Here is a 17,113-nt window from a genome sequence, read left to right on the forward strand (position 1 = left end):
GCCCTGGGGAACTCCACCGCTCACATCCCTCCAGGTCAAAAATGACCTGTCCACCACCACTCTCTGGGTGCGACCCTCCAGCTAATTAGTGGCGCATTTGACCGTGTAGGCATCGACACCACAGTCACCTAACTTTTTAATGAGAATGGGGTGAGAGACAGTGTCAAAGGCCTTCCTAAAGTCCAGAAAGACTACGTCTACCATGACACCTGCATCTAAGGCTTTTGTGACCTGGTTGTAGAAGGCCACCAGGTTGGTCTGACAGCACCTGCCTCTAATGAACCCGTGTTGATTGCCCCTAAGCATACACTCCCCTGCTGGTCCCTCGCAGATGTGCTCCTGGATAATTTTCTCAAAGAGCTTCCCCAGGACCAAGGTAAGACTAATGGGCCTATTGTTTCCTGGGTCCTCCTTCCTACCTTTTTTGAAAATGGGGACCATATTGGCCATTTTCCAGTCTTCTGACACCTTGCCAGAGCACCATGAATGCTCATAAAGCCATGCCAGGGGTCCCGCAATGACCTCTGCTAATTCCTTCAGCACTTGGGTGGAGATTCTCAGGACCTTCTGATTTGAACACGTCTAATCCCACCAGAAGTTCCCTGACTAGGTCCTCTCTGACCCTGGACCTGGCTGTGCCTCCCCTGGTACCATCGGGGATCCCGGTGGGAGGGATGACCTGGTCCCTGCTCAGAAAAATGGAGGCAAAGAAATTGCTAAAGAGATTATCTTTGTCTTCTGGTGCGACCACCAGATTTCCTAGCGTGTCCTGCAGAAGCCCCACGTTACCCCGTACCTTCTTTTTACCCCCTATGTATTTAAAAAAGGACTTCTTATTCTTGATCCGGGTTGCTAGTCCCAGTTCCATCTCCGCCTTAGCCTTCCTAACAGCCCCCCTACAATCTCAAGCCAAGGAGGTATAATCCTCCCTGGTGATGGCCCCTCCCTTCCATTGGGTGTATGCCTCCTTTTTTAGCTTTTAGACATTCCTGGATGCTTTTGGTGAGCCATGGGGGCGTTTGAGCACTCTTGCCCCCTTTGATTCGTGTTGGGATTGTCACCCTTTGGACTTGGAGGATTGTCTCCTTAAGGAACGACCACTCTTCTTGGACTCCCAACTCCCCTCCCTTCCAAGACCTCAGAGCCTCCCCGACTAGTCTCCTTACCTCACGGTAATCCGCCCTCCTGAAGTCCAGGGCTGTTGCCTTGCTGCAGGCCTTTGACACTTCGTGCTGGATGGTGAATTCCAGTAGGCAATGATCACTATCGCCCAGGTGGTCGAGCACCCACAGTCCTCTCACCAGGTCATCGCCTGTGGCCAGGACCAGGTCCAACAAGGCATTTCCCCTGGTGGGACTGTGCACCTCTTGGGTTAGATGGAGGTCCTGTAACTCGGCTAGGAACCTACGTGAGCAGTCAGACCTGGATGACTGCTTTTCCCAACAGATGTCTGGATAGTTTAGGTCACCCATGATCACCACATCCTTTGACTTAACTGCCTCCGCAAGCTGACCTGAGAATTCCCAGTCTCTCTCTTCTCCCTGGTTAGGTGGCCTGTAGTAGACACCCACCATTAAGTCCCTTTCCCCCTGACCCCCTTGTATTTTGACCCAGAGCACTTCAGTCTGCCCCTCTTCTGAGCCAGTGTTGTTTGTTGAGGATATGTATTGCTCTTTGACATAGAGCCCCACACCCTAACCTTTCCTCCCTGTCCTATCCCTCCTGTACAGCCTATACCCTTGATGTTCACCGCCCAGTCATGTGTTGGATCCCACCAAGTTTCAGTGAGCCCCATTATGTCTGGGTTTGTGTTAGCTAGCAGGGGGGCTGGACCTGATGATCTTGAAAGGTCCCTTCCAGCCCCCAACATCTATGAATCTTTTATTAGACCACCTAAATAGTTGGGGAAAAGTTCTTTGCAAGCCTTTGGACACAAACACCCTTCATCATAGGGAGACCTGACAAAGGGTGTTTGTGCCCAAAAGCTTGTAAAGAACTTTTCTAACTATTTAGTTGGTCTAATAAAAGATATCACATCTACCCACAGAACCGTGTTGTCACTGTGGATGTAGTCTTTCTGGACTTTAAGAAGGCCTTTGACACTGTGTCTCATCCCATTCTCATTAATGCTAGTTGACTGTGGAGTGGACACCTGCACGGTTAGGATGATGCCAGCAGATCCTAAATGCTTAAAGAAAGTATACTTGAGGATCACTTAATTTAGCATGGAAATGCAACCACCTCTGTGGTAAAAAATGAAAACTATGAAAATGAAAACTCAACACAGTTCAGGAGTCTGTCACAGTCTGAGAAATCAATTTTCTTCCCTCTTAACATTAATCAACAATTTTAGGAGTCTATTTGGTTAGAAAATTAATTGGACTAAAGTTGAGTCCCTGCTCCATCTAGCCACTTGCCTATCTATTGCCTGCTCTCCCTAACCCCTGCTTCCCCCCCACACTTACATTCTTAGGCAGCTCTAGCTCTGGAAAACTCAGCAATGATGGCTCCCACCAGTCAGCCCCAGCCTCACCAGACAGAAGCAGTGGCAGCAACTTCAAGTCTGGTTGAGGTTGGGGTTAGGGTCAGAGCCAGAGCAAAAGGTAAGCAGTGGCTGGGGAAGGTGGTAGTGTGGGAAGGGGCAGGCTGTGCAGTCTCCCCCATGCTTCCACTGAGGGCGCACACTGTGAATCTGCCCCACGCTGTCTCTCCTGCACTTCCCCCATGGTGCACCCCATCCTGAACAGCACAAGCCACCCTGGCCCGACAGGTGATGAGTCAGCTCCAGCTTTGCTCCAGGCCTAGAGCTGGGGGAGTCACAGCAGCCACCTGCCACCTCAGCTGGATTTTGAAGGCAAGATTTGCTTCTCTCCTTCATGTTGACTGGAGGAAAAAACTTCATTTTGGATTCGACTAAATATGGTAACTCTGCCCCTCAATTCTCCTTTGTGACAAGGGAATAACTCACCACCCTCCCTCATAGGGGTGCCAAAAAGTCCTTAGATTCTTTAGATAGACTTTGTCCCCCACCCCATGGGCAGAAGACAGGTAGGAGGGAAGGGAAAGGTGACTGATTGTTGTTCTCAGCCTTACAGTTGCAACTTCAGAGTTTTTGTTCTCCAGCTGTTTCTAGATGTTCAAATTACTTGTCTAGGCTGTGTTCATAAACAGAGACTTACAACCTTTTCTTTAGGAAGTGGACCTAACCTTGGTGACAAATGTCTTTTTTAACTCTAGACTGGATTACAGTGGTGCTGTCTGAAGCTACTCTTACACCTGAAAAATAAGGGCTGCATCTGAAAACTGTTTTGAAATTTCATCTGATGTAGAATACATCTGTCCATCTGCTTGGTGCTGTCCCCCAAGGTATGCATTACACCTGTGTATCAGCATCTGTACTGACCCCCAATCCATTTCCAGATGCAATACAAGGTATTGATTTTGAACAATAAAGTACTTAATAGAATGGGTTTCTTGATTTCCTCCCTCATGTTCTAGCCCATTTGAGATCATCTGGGACATGTTAGCTCCCTAAAATATTCTCTGAAGGCAAAGTGTTCCCACTGAAAGGTCTAAGGCATGAGATTTACCCCTTTTTTACAATGGAGGCTGAGGTGGTGGAACTTCGGGGCATGTTATTATTTACCTCATTACTATTTACACAGGGCTTTTAGGAAAGATTGAGAGAAGTTAGAAAGCTCTCAGGAAAAGTAGTTTAATACAGACATCGGGTCAACTTGCATTGGTTTTAGAGCTCATATATCTGTAGCACTGAGAAGGTGCATCATGTAAACTTAAATAAATATATACATAAATTATTTAGCCACCTTCTAAATTACTCTAAGTTTTTACATACAACATGTGTTGTTTTGAATTTCTTGCTTGAGTTAAACTAAAACAAAGTTCATAAGAAACAGTGTCACTTTACACAAAGAATATACATGTTTCCCTGGCTATTGTTGGTCATGGAAAATAAAATAGCAACCACATACAGCAGAAAACCAAGAATTCCTTCAATCTATTTCTATTTAAAATGAAATGTTTATTTCCTTCTAGCATGGTTGGTTACCCTGCATGCTCAAATGTTCTGCCTTACTGACTTGGGATGGATGGAATTAGAAGAGTTAACTATGCATCTCTCTGTGCCTGTTAAAGCATTGATTGCTTGCATCATTTCAGTAAAACACTTACCCATGTTTTCTGTCACCATCCGTTATGTGTAGCCAGTGTAGTTCAATCACCACTAGATGGAGTGCAGATCTTAGTCCTGAGAAGAAACACAGTACCATATTACTCTTTAGTTCAATACTTCACTGTAAGTAAGAGCAAGATTTGGTCCAATACATATTGTGGCAATCTTTTAAACTGCTACCTAATACAAAACAATAGCCATCATGAGAGAAAGGTCAAAACCACAAGATTCAAATTGAATTATAATGATCATGGCTTGGCACTGTTGAATTCTGGGATCATGCTTTTTTGACCATTATAAAAATTCAGATCTGTATCTGAGTTTCTAATACAGAGAGTTTCACAACTGATAAGGAATTTGACTTAGATCCGCCCTTGAGTGACAGTGCTATTCAGAATAGCAAGGTTCAATGCAAATGCTTTATTATATACCTATAATATAACTCCTATGACCCTGTCCTGTTCCTTTAATTTGTATCAGTCAAACAGAACTTTAATGGACATTTAAGTTTCTTTTCCATTGCTTGAGACATGACGCATTGATGAAACTTCTAGGCTATGCTGATTGTTACCAGTTTGCATGTAATTGTTTCTAAGTAGTTATTACTGCCTATTTGAATAAAATCCTTTTTTTTAAAAAGGACGCCCATTCATCATATAGTTCACAGTGATGTCAAATGGACCCTGGAAAAGCTAACTATAACTTTGCACCAATCAGAATGAATAGTATGTGGCCTTTCTTAAAGAATTGTGAACCCTTAAAAAGCTGCTTTGAAACACAAAAGCATTTCCCGTCTTAAAAAAAAAGGAAAAGCCAGAGGAAGGTGTGCTGGAAATACACATCTTTAAGCCAACTGAACATGCCTGTACATGGGAGAAATACCATCTGCATGAGCATTTTAGGGACTGGTGGTTTCCCTTTGCTGCTTTTTTTCTTACACATGACTATTAAAAGTCTCCTCCTCTGAAGTTCCAATAGAAGAGTAGCTAAAAGGCTGCTATGTACAATTATAAGGTGGAAAGGAGTTCTGGTAGCTGGAAAAGCCCTCAGGAGATCATTTAGCTCCCGCAGAACCATCCTTGTCTAAACCATCCCAGACAAGTGGCTTTCTGAACTGTACTAACAAATGTCCAGTGATGGAGATTCCACAGCCTCTCAAGAAAACTTGCGCCAGAGTGCTTAGTCACCCTCATAGTAAGAAACTTCTTCAAAATATGTTTTCCACTAAATCCAAAATAGAAAATACACTGACCAGTGTAGACTGAAACAGCTCCAACATACCTGGAAACGTAAAGCTTTTTGGTTCAGATGCCTTCCTTTTCTTTTAGGCTTTTATGATGTAAGTTGATTGGCTTTAGTGGAGTTATATTAGCAAAGAAGTGATTTATTTGGCTTGTATTTCAATCTGCACTGAGTCATACTGTTAATAGCCTGTTCTTTGCTCTCTTGCAGCCCAATAAGGAGAAGAACAAAGGAAGACAATTCACACGTCAATCCCAAAAGAAAAATATAAATGTTATCACAAGAACTTAATATCACAAATTGCCTTTCATGTTTAAAATCAATATAAAATCACTGGGCCCAATTCTCATTTACATTTTTAGCTTATCTACAGAGGAACATTTACATTTAGTTACAAGCTATTATACTACTATTGTCATACCGTTATAACTGCATATGGATACTCCTATTTTCCATGTGGGAGTTCCTTTTTTCCAATGTGGGCTCTTGTTTTTTGGTTTAGCAAGTCAAGATAAATCAAACAGAGAAACGTCTGTCAGTGCAGAATAAGGGTGTCCAAAAGGGGAGTTATGCCAGTACAATTATGGTGGTACAGTCTTGCTAATACATTTCAAAGTGTAGATAAGCCCAAATGCCCTTCACATACAATTAATGTTATTTGGTGCAGTAATTTACTGTGCAGTAAATCAGCCCTGGGCAGACATCTACATGTGTAGCCTCTTGGGAGCAGATTTGCTTCTTGTGGGAGTAGCCTGCTCCAGACACCATCCTGCCCTGCTCCGCCCCCCTGCAGCAGGTAAGGGGAGCTGGAGGCTCCAGCCACATCTTCCTGGGTGCCAGGGGCACTATTTAAAAGGCAGCCCTGCACAGTGTTCCCTGACCACCTGCTTTTCAGGCCCAGAGCAGTCTGCAGTGTGCTGGCACAGACATCTACGACACTGTCTGCAGAGCCTGTGTCCAGCATGTAATGGTTGCTCCACACCCAAGTCCTGGCAGCAGTGACCTGTGTTCCAGGCTTCTGCTTGCCACCATGCTTACTGTGCTTCATTGCCACAGTGACTGCTGCCTGCCCCACATCAGCCTTGACCCTGTCCATCCTGCTGTGCCGTGTGGCCACATGGCCAGGCTCACCGCCCCACCTTTAGCCCCCCACAACCCTGGGCTGTTCCCTACCAACCCCTGGGCTGCCGCCTGGACCCTAGCAGGGATGATGATGATGACACTCACATGGATGCCACTATGGGTGCCTTCCACAAACTCCTCGGGCTTCAGCCTCACCAGCTGTGGGCCCACTGTGCCAGCCAAGACTGGTGGCTCCATGTTGCCCAGCACACCTGGGATGATAAGCAGTAGGGCTGTGTGTAGCTTTGGTCCCTGATTCGATTCAGCAGAGATTTGGCCTGATTTGGTGGCTGAATCTCTGAATCGAATCAGAGGACCCTTTAACCTCTACAAACCGATTCAGAACCCTCCGAATTGATTCAGACAGGTTCGGAGATTTGAACATAAAGGCAGCTTTAAATGTTTTTTCTACATACCTCTAGGTAGCAGGGGCTCTGAAAGCTGCAGTGCTGGGGTAGATGGAGTGTCCCACAGAAGCACAGGAGGTTCCCCAGCGCGCTCGACAGCAGACCCGGAAGTGGACCAGAAGCCCATACAGCCCACCTCCTGGTCCGCTGGGGAGCATACGGGGGGCAGTGCCCCCCCCCCCCCCAACTTGGCGACTGGTGCCTCATGGGTCTGGGGGGGCACCTGGGGTCCCCCTGTGACTGATCACCAAGCTTGGGGGGACACAGGAGGCCCAGCTTGCTCCTTGGCAGACCCGGAAGTGGACCAGAAGTACTTCTGGTCTGCTTCCGCGTTTCCTGCCAAGCACGCTGGAGAACCCCCCCAACACTCCTGTGGGACATTCCATGTGCCCCAGCTCCACAGCAATCACAACCCACGCTGCTACCTGAAGGTATATAGAAAAAAAAATTTTAAGCTGTGCCTGTATCTCAATCGCTGATTCACTGAATCAGCATCAAATCTTCAGATTCGGATACAGCTGAATCAAATCAGGGACAGTGATCCGAACCAACAAACAGATTGAACCACTGTCCCCGATTCGGGCCGAATCCGAATCCAAATTGAATAGGGTCCATTTCGCACAGCCCTAATAAGCACTGGGTGGACTCCTTCTGGATGACCTGGGTAACATTGCAGGAGCTATTCAACCAGCTGTGCCTGCACCTGGAGTGGTAGCCCACCACCATGCAGCCACCCCTCCCCATAGAGACCCAGCTAGTCACCACCCAACCAGCCCCACCACCTGGCTGCCTCCCACATCCCATGCCCCTGTGCTGCAGGCACCTCCTAAGGCTCAGCAGCACCCAGAATCACAGGCAGAGTCCCCAAAGGCCATCAAGCGAGCTACAATGGCATCCTCCCTGATGCCAGGCACCATGTCCATGCAACTGCCGCTCTGGGGCTGCCCACAGGACCATGCCCTTTATGTGGCAGCTGGATCACATCCTCGCTCTCTGGGACCCTGGGATCAGCCATGCCATGTTCTCCAGCATGGGTGACCTGCTGGAGCCTCCACCACAGCCTGGCAGCAACAAGTCTTCTCAGGGGGAAAGCCTCTTGGGGTATCAAGCACAGGGCCTGGCCTCATCCAGTATCCCTGCTCCTGGCCTCGTCCAGTATCTCAGGAGCCTGAGCCAGTGACTGCCATGCCAGCTTCAAGTGAACAACTCCACCTAAGAGAACAGCCTGGGGCTGGCACCAGCCACCGTGATGAGCTCCAGATCCTCCCTGGGGGAAGCCACTACTCAGACTGGCAGGGGCCATGTCCCTGCACCCCGGGACACCGGTGGGAGCTACACCTTGTCACCATGTGCAGGGACAGACTCAGGCCACCAGGGATGCCTGCCATACCTGTCTGGTAAGCCTCGAACAGGGAGGAAGGCCGAGGTGGGGGAGGGAGGCAGAGACCTGGCCACTCAGGCCTGCACCATCTCTCCTGCCCATCTCTGGACTGCACACCTGGAGCCAGGGGCCCCACATGAAGGCCCTCCCCTCCCTGCCCCCGCTCCCCACCCTGCCTGGCCAAGCTCCTCCATGCCCCCTGGGGTCCACCCAGGCAGGGAGGCGGGAGGCAGTGCAGAACTTAATTGAGCAGCCAATGCCCTCCAAGCTAAGCAGCCAAGGACCTGTTGCATGCAGAGAAATTCATCAATAGCAGCAGTGATGTCCTCCTTGTCCACAGGGGTCAGAGACTTGTAGCATAGGCCCTTCAAATGGCTGCATATATTACAGGGAAGCATGGACTTGCCAGGGGTGCCATCAAAGCTCAGGGTCTCATGCCAGGTTCTCAGGTTCCCCTGGGCACCCACTGTATTATAAAGAGGCCTTGAGGTGGGCATTTGAACCCATTTTAATGCCCCTTTCCACTGAAGTACAGCAGGTGCCTGCAGCACAGGGGCACAGGATGTGGAAGGCAGCCAGGTGGTGGGGCTGGCCCCAGGGGCCACCACTGGAGTCCATGAGCCTGCTGAGGCTGCCACAAGGCCACTGCTGTGGGACCCAATGGTCACAGGCAGGCTGCAGGTGGCACAGGCCCCAGAAGCATGCCAGGAGTTTAAAGACCAGCCTGGAGCAGGCAAAGCTCCATCCCAGCCACGGGGCTGGAAAAACCAATACCCTTGAGGCAAGCCTGAGCATGGCCCTGTGGTGGTGGGGCTGACTGGGAACAGATTTGCTCCCAGTCAGCATCTACATATAGTCAGCTACTGCACAGTAAGTACTGTGTGGTTAATTGCAGTTAGTAAACTAACCGCACAGTAGACTAAGTTACTGTGCAGTAACTGCCTACACTTTGTAAACAGTGATGCTTTACTGCACAGTAAATTAATCTACTGTGCAGTAAAGCAGCTCATGTAGATGCACCAACTGTAATATAAAGAGGACTTTAGGTGAGCATTTGAAGCCATCTTAATGTCCCTGCCTGCACTGTCAAGACAAAACCAGCCAGGGCAAGGGAACAAAACACATGAGCACCACCAGGATGATGATGCATCTTTGCAGGTACAACCCCCTTACCCTTGCTCCTCCTCAGCCTGGCACCAGTGGGAACATGCCCAAAGGGAAGTCCCCCTCTCACTCCAGACGGCTATATTGAGTCCATGAGTTTCTGTACCTAGGAGGTTGATGAAGTGCAGTTCATAGACTTGTCTGTAAAAAGTGGTTTGTAAATTCCCTTTGAGGATCAGGCCTGAGAGTTTGGAGACAGGTGCTGCTCTTGTCTTTGATAGATTTTCTGTGTGCTCATTCTGATGCACAGTTGTTGCTTGATGTCTCCTACGTAATTTCCATCAGGGCACTTGGTGCCCTGATGGAGATATGTATTGTATTGTTGACAGGTTTTACATGTCTTGTCATGGCATGGCTTGGATCCATTTGGTATGTTTTGGGCTGTAGGAAGTTGGCTTCTGATGATGAGGTTAGTAAGGTTCAGTGCTTGTTTGAATTTACAAACCACTTTTCACAGACGAGCCTATGAACTGCACTTTATCAACCTCCTAGGTACAGAAACTCATGGACTCAATATAGACATTGGAATTCTGATATACTACAACCTGACAGACATCTGACTCCCCAGATACCTCTCCCCTTTTACCTGCTACATCCCCCTATAACCCCCCCACCCCAGCCTGTCCCTCACCCCGATGCCTCCATTTCCATTTTCACTGGATGGCTTTCTTGTCTGCATTGCATGCCAGCCTCTGGCTTTTTTACTATTCCTTCCATCCAGGAACAGCCCACATACCAACTGCAAGTGTTTCCTCAGCCTGACGAAGGGTTGTTCAATCTAAAACCTTGCTAAAATATATTTTTCCAACTATTCAGTTGGTCTAGTAAAAGATACCAGATTGACACAAAGAATCTTGTCTGCAAGTCCTTAGACTAACACCCCTAGCACTTGTCCGCAGTCAGCTGACCGGAAGGAGGCAGGGCCCTGGGCACATCTAAGCCCCAGGGCTGGGACTGGCAGGGAGAGATCCCTTGCAGCCGGTTGGGGAGGAGCTTGGCTGCCTGAGATGCTGCTGGTGCTACTGTGCTGCTTACTAAGTTATTACCTGTTGTTATTTAAAGTGGTAGACCAAGCTAAGGCTGTAGCGGAGGAGGCGGCCTCATTGGGGAACACTACCATGTCATGTAGAGGCCCCAGCGCTAGTGAGGGCGCACCTTAACACACACACAAAGTCGCACATCATGAGTTTTGTTTGTCAGCAGCTTGAGGTGCAGTTTCCCAGAAACCCCTGTACCTATCTCCTTGAAACATGACAGGCTTTGTGGCCTCCACAGGGGCTACCCTCTTTGCTGTTTTTATTTGAATCAGGCAAGAAATGACAAAGGTATAGGCAGTTTCATGATTCCCCATTATAGCCTATGGGCGAAACATCGAAACGCATCGAAACAGTGAAATAGGTTCGACAAAACAAAATGAAATGGAACAGTGCTTCAAAACAAAACTTCAAAATGAAACACTGTCCCTTCAAAATGGGAAAATGGAAGTCGAAATGAAATGGTGCTGTTTCGGACAGCCCTAGAAACCACATAAACATAAGATGCACACCAGGCTAAGTCAGCTTTATTTGTGCATACTCAAATAAGGGTTAAACAAGCTATACAATTGCTCTAAAAATAACAGACAGTTTACAGTTGGGCAGATCTACATTAATATGTGCAAGAAAATCTATCATACTTCATGTTTCTTCATTTAAAAATATATGTATATATTTTTAAAAATTACATATTAATAAAATGAAAAAATACATTCAAAAACACTTTACAAAACTCCCAACAGGATCATTTTGATTACAGTAAAAAAAACAGACATGTTTAGTGCTCATCTAAATCTTGTAAATAAAACATGCTCTTTGGTATTGCTAAATGGTACTAGTTGCTAATGCACGTATCTGAAATTCACACCCTCAGGGCTCTGCTATGCTCTCTTTGGTTGTGCCTGGGCATCACTGTCTTGCACTGGCCTTTGTTGGCAGTACAGTTTCTAAAATACTTTTGCAACTAGGTGGATAAATTAAGCATTCAAGATGTACATTGTCTTTTTCCAAGTGCTTGAATCAACACTTGTACCAGTCGATTGGAAGTCTTCTATCAACTCAGTTTAGATTGTGGTAATAGCAAGCTATTTGAACAAAACAATTAGACTTACAAACTAAATGGTCACCACTGTGCCACAAAAAATAATGAATTAACTCAGCTATATAATAGATCGGCCTAGCCTCTGTCTGTCTTCCTGTACAGAAGTAGCCTGTATTCAACTTTCCCCTGGGAACATGTCAAATCAATGGCTCTTATACGATGTCTAGGAGGTCCTCCCATGCAGACTATTCCAGACCAAGGTGAAAAGCAAGTTCACGAGCATTCAGCAAGTAAGTTCTGCTCCCAGCCCTACCAGTGAAGCTAATGTAAAATTTGGCATTGACTTTAATGAACATAGGATCAAGCTCCTTTGCTGACTCCCACTGGAGCTTTATGTTACAGGGAGAAAGCCTGTTAAGAGTGGCACTCTCAGGACTATTAAAGTTGCATAGGTGATCAGCCTTTAAACTCTGCCTGGCAGCCGAAGTGCAACCAGAGCAGATCCTAGAGTACTCACATCCCAGAGTACTCAAGTGCTTTCAGTGAGGCACTCCATCCAGTCTATGAGTTAATGTAGTCTGCGCCAACTTCAGGCTCTGAATGGCTTTAAAGTCTGCCTCTGTTTATGAATGGGAGATGCATCAGTTCCTAGTAGAGCTCTCTGACATCTTTAACCAACCAACACAATGTAATAATAGGAAATAGCTATTTATCTCCAGAAGTGTCACATCTCATGCCAAATGTAGCATACATAATAGGGACAGTTCTATGGGATGTTCTACCTAACAACCTAAAAGAGCAGTGATTCTCACTTTTTTTTTCCCCCATGGACCATTTGAAAATTGCTCAGGGTCTCAGCAGACCATTTAAACTTTTTTTTGTTCTACAAATCAAAGCACACAAATCAGATTTTAATATCAGTAGTCTTACCTTACAAGTACCCTTACAAGATATTCTCGATTGTTCCACAGCCTCTGTAGACCATCTGAATGGAGCTCATGGACCAGTGGTGGTCTGCAAACCACAGTTTGAGAACCTCTGCTTTAGAGGCTTCTGTTTTTTTCAGCTGTAATATTTTGAAGAAAAATAGTATAAAAGACCCTAAAATTTAAATGAAATTCCCTCGACATGTGGATGAAAATATTACATTTGTACTAGCTACAGATGTAGTCAAAATTGGTCAATTTTCTAATGTTCCTCAATGAACTCCAATTCAGTGTTTAAGGGTAAACACTGCATGTTATAAATCCGCTAATTCTTTTAAACACTGATAAAATGTTAACTCACATTTTTAAGCATTTTAGAGACAGTCTTTTGGTTTAAGCAATGAACATAGGACATTCAATCAGCATTTCAACTTGTTCTTTTCCTTGTTTTGATGAATGCAGGAATTTGCAAAAATACAATAATTAAGCAATTATTGGTTTAGAACATTTTAAATCACCAAGCATAAAGTAACTGGCTTTGAAGAGTGAGATTGATTTTTTTTGTTAGTGTGTCTGGATGGTTATTAACTTCCTTTAAAGCTAGGTAAAGCCTTCTTTCCAATATAAGCTATACATTCCTTGTCATGATTTCACTGATTACTAGACACTTTTAAAAGGATTTTTAGATAGGAGAAAATACAAAGAACACTTTCAAATGTTTTGACAGACAGAATTCCCTTAATCAAGGAAAACAAAGATATGGGGTTAATCTTATTTCTCTGTCATAGCTCAGAATCTTTCTACAGGAACGTGCCTCCTTAAAAAAAATCATGTTACTCAGAGGTTGGGGTCTCATTCTTTCTGAATGCTTTGTGGATCTAAAAAGGTAAAATCCTGCCTCCACTGCAGCCAATGAGTTTTATCATTGATATGAATGGGGCCAGATGTCACTTTGTATTCTCTATACTAACGAGAAAACAAACAAACTTCTAGAAAAACAACTGAGTATACTGTATTTATAAAAACCCCTTCCATTATGGCTAAAGCTTACTGACTTGGAACAGCCCCATCTAACTTTTCATTATATATAAAGCAAGTAATTAAAACAAAATCCTTAGCTTGAATGCAGTTTGGAGAATGAGTACTACAGACACCATTATAGGGCAACTTCTGCAAGTTATATACCTCATTTCTTATCTATACTTTCATTTGTCCTGTTGTAATCTATTTCATGCAGTCAAGCTGGTACAACACTGGATTAATACTGACAGATTGTTTCCACAATGAGGCACTTCTAGCTTTAGTCCAAAGTCAAATCAAACATTTTTTAGGAAAAAAATATTTCTTCCACGTGCTTCTTTTTCTACATAACGCTGCCTTAAAAAAAAAAAAAAAAAAAAAAAAAAAAATCAAGCATGCATGAGGGTTGTAAGAAGTGACATTTCAGAAGCTTAATTCCCACAGTTAGGTACCGTTGGTCTCCTCAAAACTAAAGACGTGCTTTCATCCTCATAATCAAAACATGGTCCTGTCACTGGAAATACTGCTATGCTTGCATCCAATCCTTAGTGCCTGATCTTGCTCACAGAGGCATTTCATAAAAGAAACATTTAAGTTGTCAAATCAATTAATGCACTTCTAATAAGAGGTAGACGTACAACATGGTCTAAACTGCAAGCATGAAGGGATGCATTTTGCTCATTGCGCTCTCTTCTTTTGTTTTTCAAGAAACAGAATATTTTACACCAAGCTAGTATGCCTTGATTTTACTAAACCAACTAGAGGGAGGAATTATGATTTATGCGTATGGTCCTGATATCCTGTGTTCTACAAGTAAATTATCTGCAAACTTTGTAGCATCTTTCAGAAATCTTTATCCCAGCCTGAAAGCTCATCTGGAGGGTGTCCTTCTTCAGGAGGATAGGTGTCAAAGTAGCTGAAGTCTGTGGGTCCAGCAAGCTAGGACATCAAAAACAAAAACAAAAGGGTGCTTTAAATGGAGTGAGATTCAGAATAGTCCCAGTCACATTGTGCATGTGACTGTATTGCTATCAACAGAGACATAAAAAATTAGTGCAAGATCCAAGACAAAGATTTTTTAAATAGAACCACATCATTCTTCTTTCAAAGTAGTCACCAACTATGACTTAGTACAATGCATACAAAAGGTAAACCTCATAACTTAATATTGCCTTTCAAGACAGTACTCCAAAGTATTCCCAAATATAACACTTGACCTAAAGTCAACTGACTCATCAGGCCAACAATGAATACAATTCCGATCCAAATATATCTTGTATGTATCTAGTAAACCACTGCACTTGGGTTGCCACACCAACTGTTTAATACAAATTTCAACATTGTTGCTTATTAAATTGTTGTTGTTATTGAAATAGCTGCCTATACTTTATCAGCAAAATTCTGTCATTTTAAGGTAAAGAACAACAGATTGTTAAAACAGAAAACTGGTTCAAGATAGTGTTGCAGTGTAATCTGAATTAAAAAAATTGTGATTTTATACCCTGTACTGTCACGGCCACCCAGCATCCAGCTATTTTATGCCTACTGTCCTAGCTAATGTGGTCTTCACCTCTGTTCCACCCAACACAATTATTGTGAGAGTGGAAAAAACCTAATGCAAAATATGTAACCAAAATAAGAATTTTATTTAACTGGCTCTGCTTTTTTTGTTTTTAAATTAACTTGTTTAATGTCTGGTAAAAGCAATAAGATGCATTTAGTATTAGTTATTACTGTATAGTGCATACAGAATTTTGAAGTGGAACAACACTAGAAAAGTAAAATAGTTGTTATTATAGAACAGGTTTAATACCTCTCTTTTTAAAGGTGATATCAGCTTTCTCATTCTCAGTCCCTCCCAGTTGAAACCATTCAGCCACCTGATAAGAAAGGGGAAGATATCAGCAGACTTTAGGGGTGTTAAATTATAAACAGCTTAGAATTGTGAAAACTCTTTAAAATTACAGTCTGCAAGAGGTCATATTATTACAGCTGCCTTTGTGGCATGACTACTAGGAGCAGAAAAGCAAAAAGACTTTCAGCAATATGTATTTTATATTCGAGGGAAGAAGGGAATTTCCAAATCACTGTATTCACTTAAAATTAGGGCTGTCAAATGATTTAAAAATTTGATCACAATGAATTGGGCAATTGAAAAAATTAGACGCAATTAATTGTGATTTTAATTACAGAAATAAAAACTCAAAATTATGCAAAATTATGCAGGTAGTTTGTATGGTTGGGGTGTGGGTGTGGGATGTGTGTGCGGGGAGAATTTGTGAAAGTGTGGGGGCCATGGGTGTGTGTGGGGGGGTTTATACCCTGGGGAGGGGGTGGTCCTGTACGCCTTGTTAGGAGGCGAGGTACTGAGAGTCACGAGTGAGAGACAGCAGCAGGGTTGGGGGGGCTGTGCCTTGGGAGTCAGGGGTGCACGCGCGTGCACACACACACACACACACACACAGCCCAGCAGGTAAGTCTGAGGAGGAAAGGGGCATGGAGGAGGGAAGGAATGGGAAGCAGATTGAGGCCCCCACGGTGAGGGAGGGAGAGGGACGGGGTAGGGGCTGGGGTGAATGGGGCCCTTGGGCTGGGGCAGGTCCTGGGACAGACTCAGCCAGAGGTGTGTGGGAGTGGGCACAGCTCCCTACCATTGCGTACCCCCCCACAGGAGGCTCCCTACCATTGCGTACCCTGTCACGTGCCTCCCAGATTTGTGTGCAGGGTGGAGGCAGGTTGCCCACTGTGGGCTGCACCCTGCTGCCTTTGCCCCAGGAGCTACGCGCTAGCCATGCTATGCATTCTCTGCCCACCCAGTTGCAGGACGCACAACAGTGTCCTGCGGCTCCCAGGGCAAAAGTAGCAGGTTGCAGAGCCCCAGCCCACAGTGGGTAGCCTGCCTCCACCCCATACACAATGGCAGGGAGCTGCGTCCCCCCACACCTCTGGCTGAGCTGCCCGCAGCTACGTCCCAGGACCTGTCTGAGCCCCAGGGCACCATTCACCCCAGCCCCTACCCCTGTCCCACTCTCTCCCTCACTGTGGGGGCCTCCATCTGCTCCCTGTCCCTTTCCTCCCACATGCTCCTTTCCTCCACAGACTTACCTGTTGGGCACTGCTCAACACACTGCCAGGCTACATTCTTCACCATGTGCAGGCTGCAGCTGCTCATATGCGTCTGTGCATGCCACCTCCCCCCAACCCCTGCTGCAGCTGCCCGGACCCCATGTCCAGGCTGCCCTGTGGCTCCTCTGCACCACCACTGCTGCCCTGTTGGGCAGCCCAGAGGTGGTAGTGATGATGGTGGAGTGGAGCCTGGGTTTGGGTTCCAAAGCCACGTGCATGATTAACACATTAAAAAAATTAATGCAAGAACCAATTAACGCATTAATCATGCACATTAACTGTGATTGACACACCTACTTAAAATAAGATGTCAAAATTGTACACCTAAACAGCAAATAAAATAGTTGGGCACATGCACAAAAGCATACCCACAATTGTGAAAATTACAGAGGGACTTTACCACTTCTAATAGCTTAAGACTGAAAAAAGAAGAAAAAAAACCTCAGAGCTGTTAAAC

The 17,113-nt window shown here is 45.3% G+C and overlaps 1 protein-coding gene and 1 long non-coding RNA gene across 2 annotated transcripts in view; both read right to left on the reverse strand.

Moving 5' to 3' along the window:
* Positions 1-5,618, reverse strand: part of LOC112549976 — a 16,854-nt gene extending 11,236 nt beyond the window's left edge. The window contains exons 1-2 of the long non-coding RNA XR_003093637.1: positions 5,474-5,618; positions 4,192-4,267 (exon numbers count right to left, since the gene is read on the reverse strand). This is a non-coding gene — a long non-coding RNA (uncharacterized LOC112549976). The remainder of the gene's footprint in view (positions 1-4,191; positions 4,268-5,473) is intronic.
* A 7,129-nt stretch (positions 5,619-12,747) lies between these two features.
* PRKG2 (protein kinase cGMP-dependent 2) overlaps positions 12,748-17,113 on the reverse strand; it is a 65,877-nt gene continuing 61,511 nt past the window's right edge. Inside the window, exons 18-19 of the mRNA XM_014519110.2 lie at positions 15,344-15,410; positions 12,748-14,469 (exon numbers count right to left, since the gene is read on the reverse strand). Of these exons, the coding sequence (XP_014374596.1) occupies positions 14,374-14,469; positions 15,344-15,410 (163 nt within the window). The 3' untranslated portion in view covers positions 12,748-14,373. The remainder of the gene's footprint in view (positions 14,470-15,343; positions 15,411-17,113) is intronic.

Source organism: Alligator sinensis, unplaced genomic scaffold (assembly GCF_000455745.1).
Source record: "Alligator sinensis unplaced genomic scaffold, ASM45574v1 scaffold652_1, whole genome shotgun sequence".
NCBI classification, from domain to species: domain Eukaryota; kingdom Metazoa; phylum Chordata; order Crocodylia; family Alligatoridae; genus Alligator; species Alligator sinensis.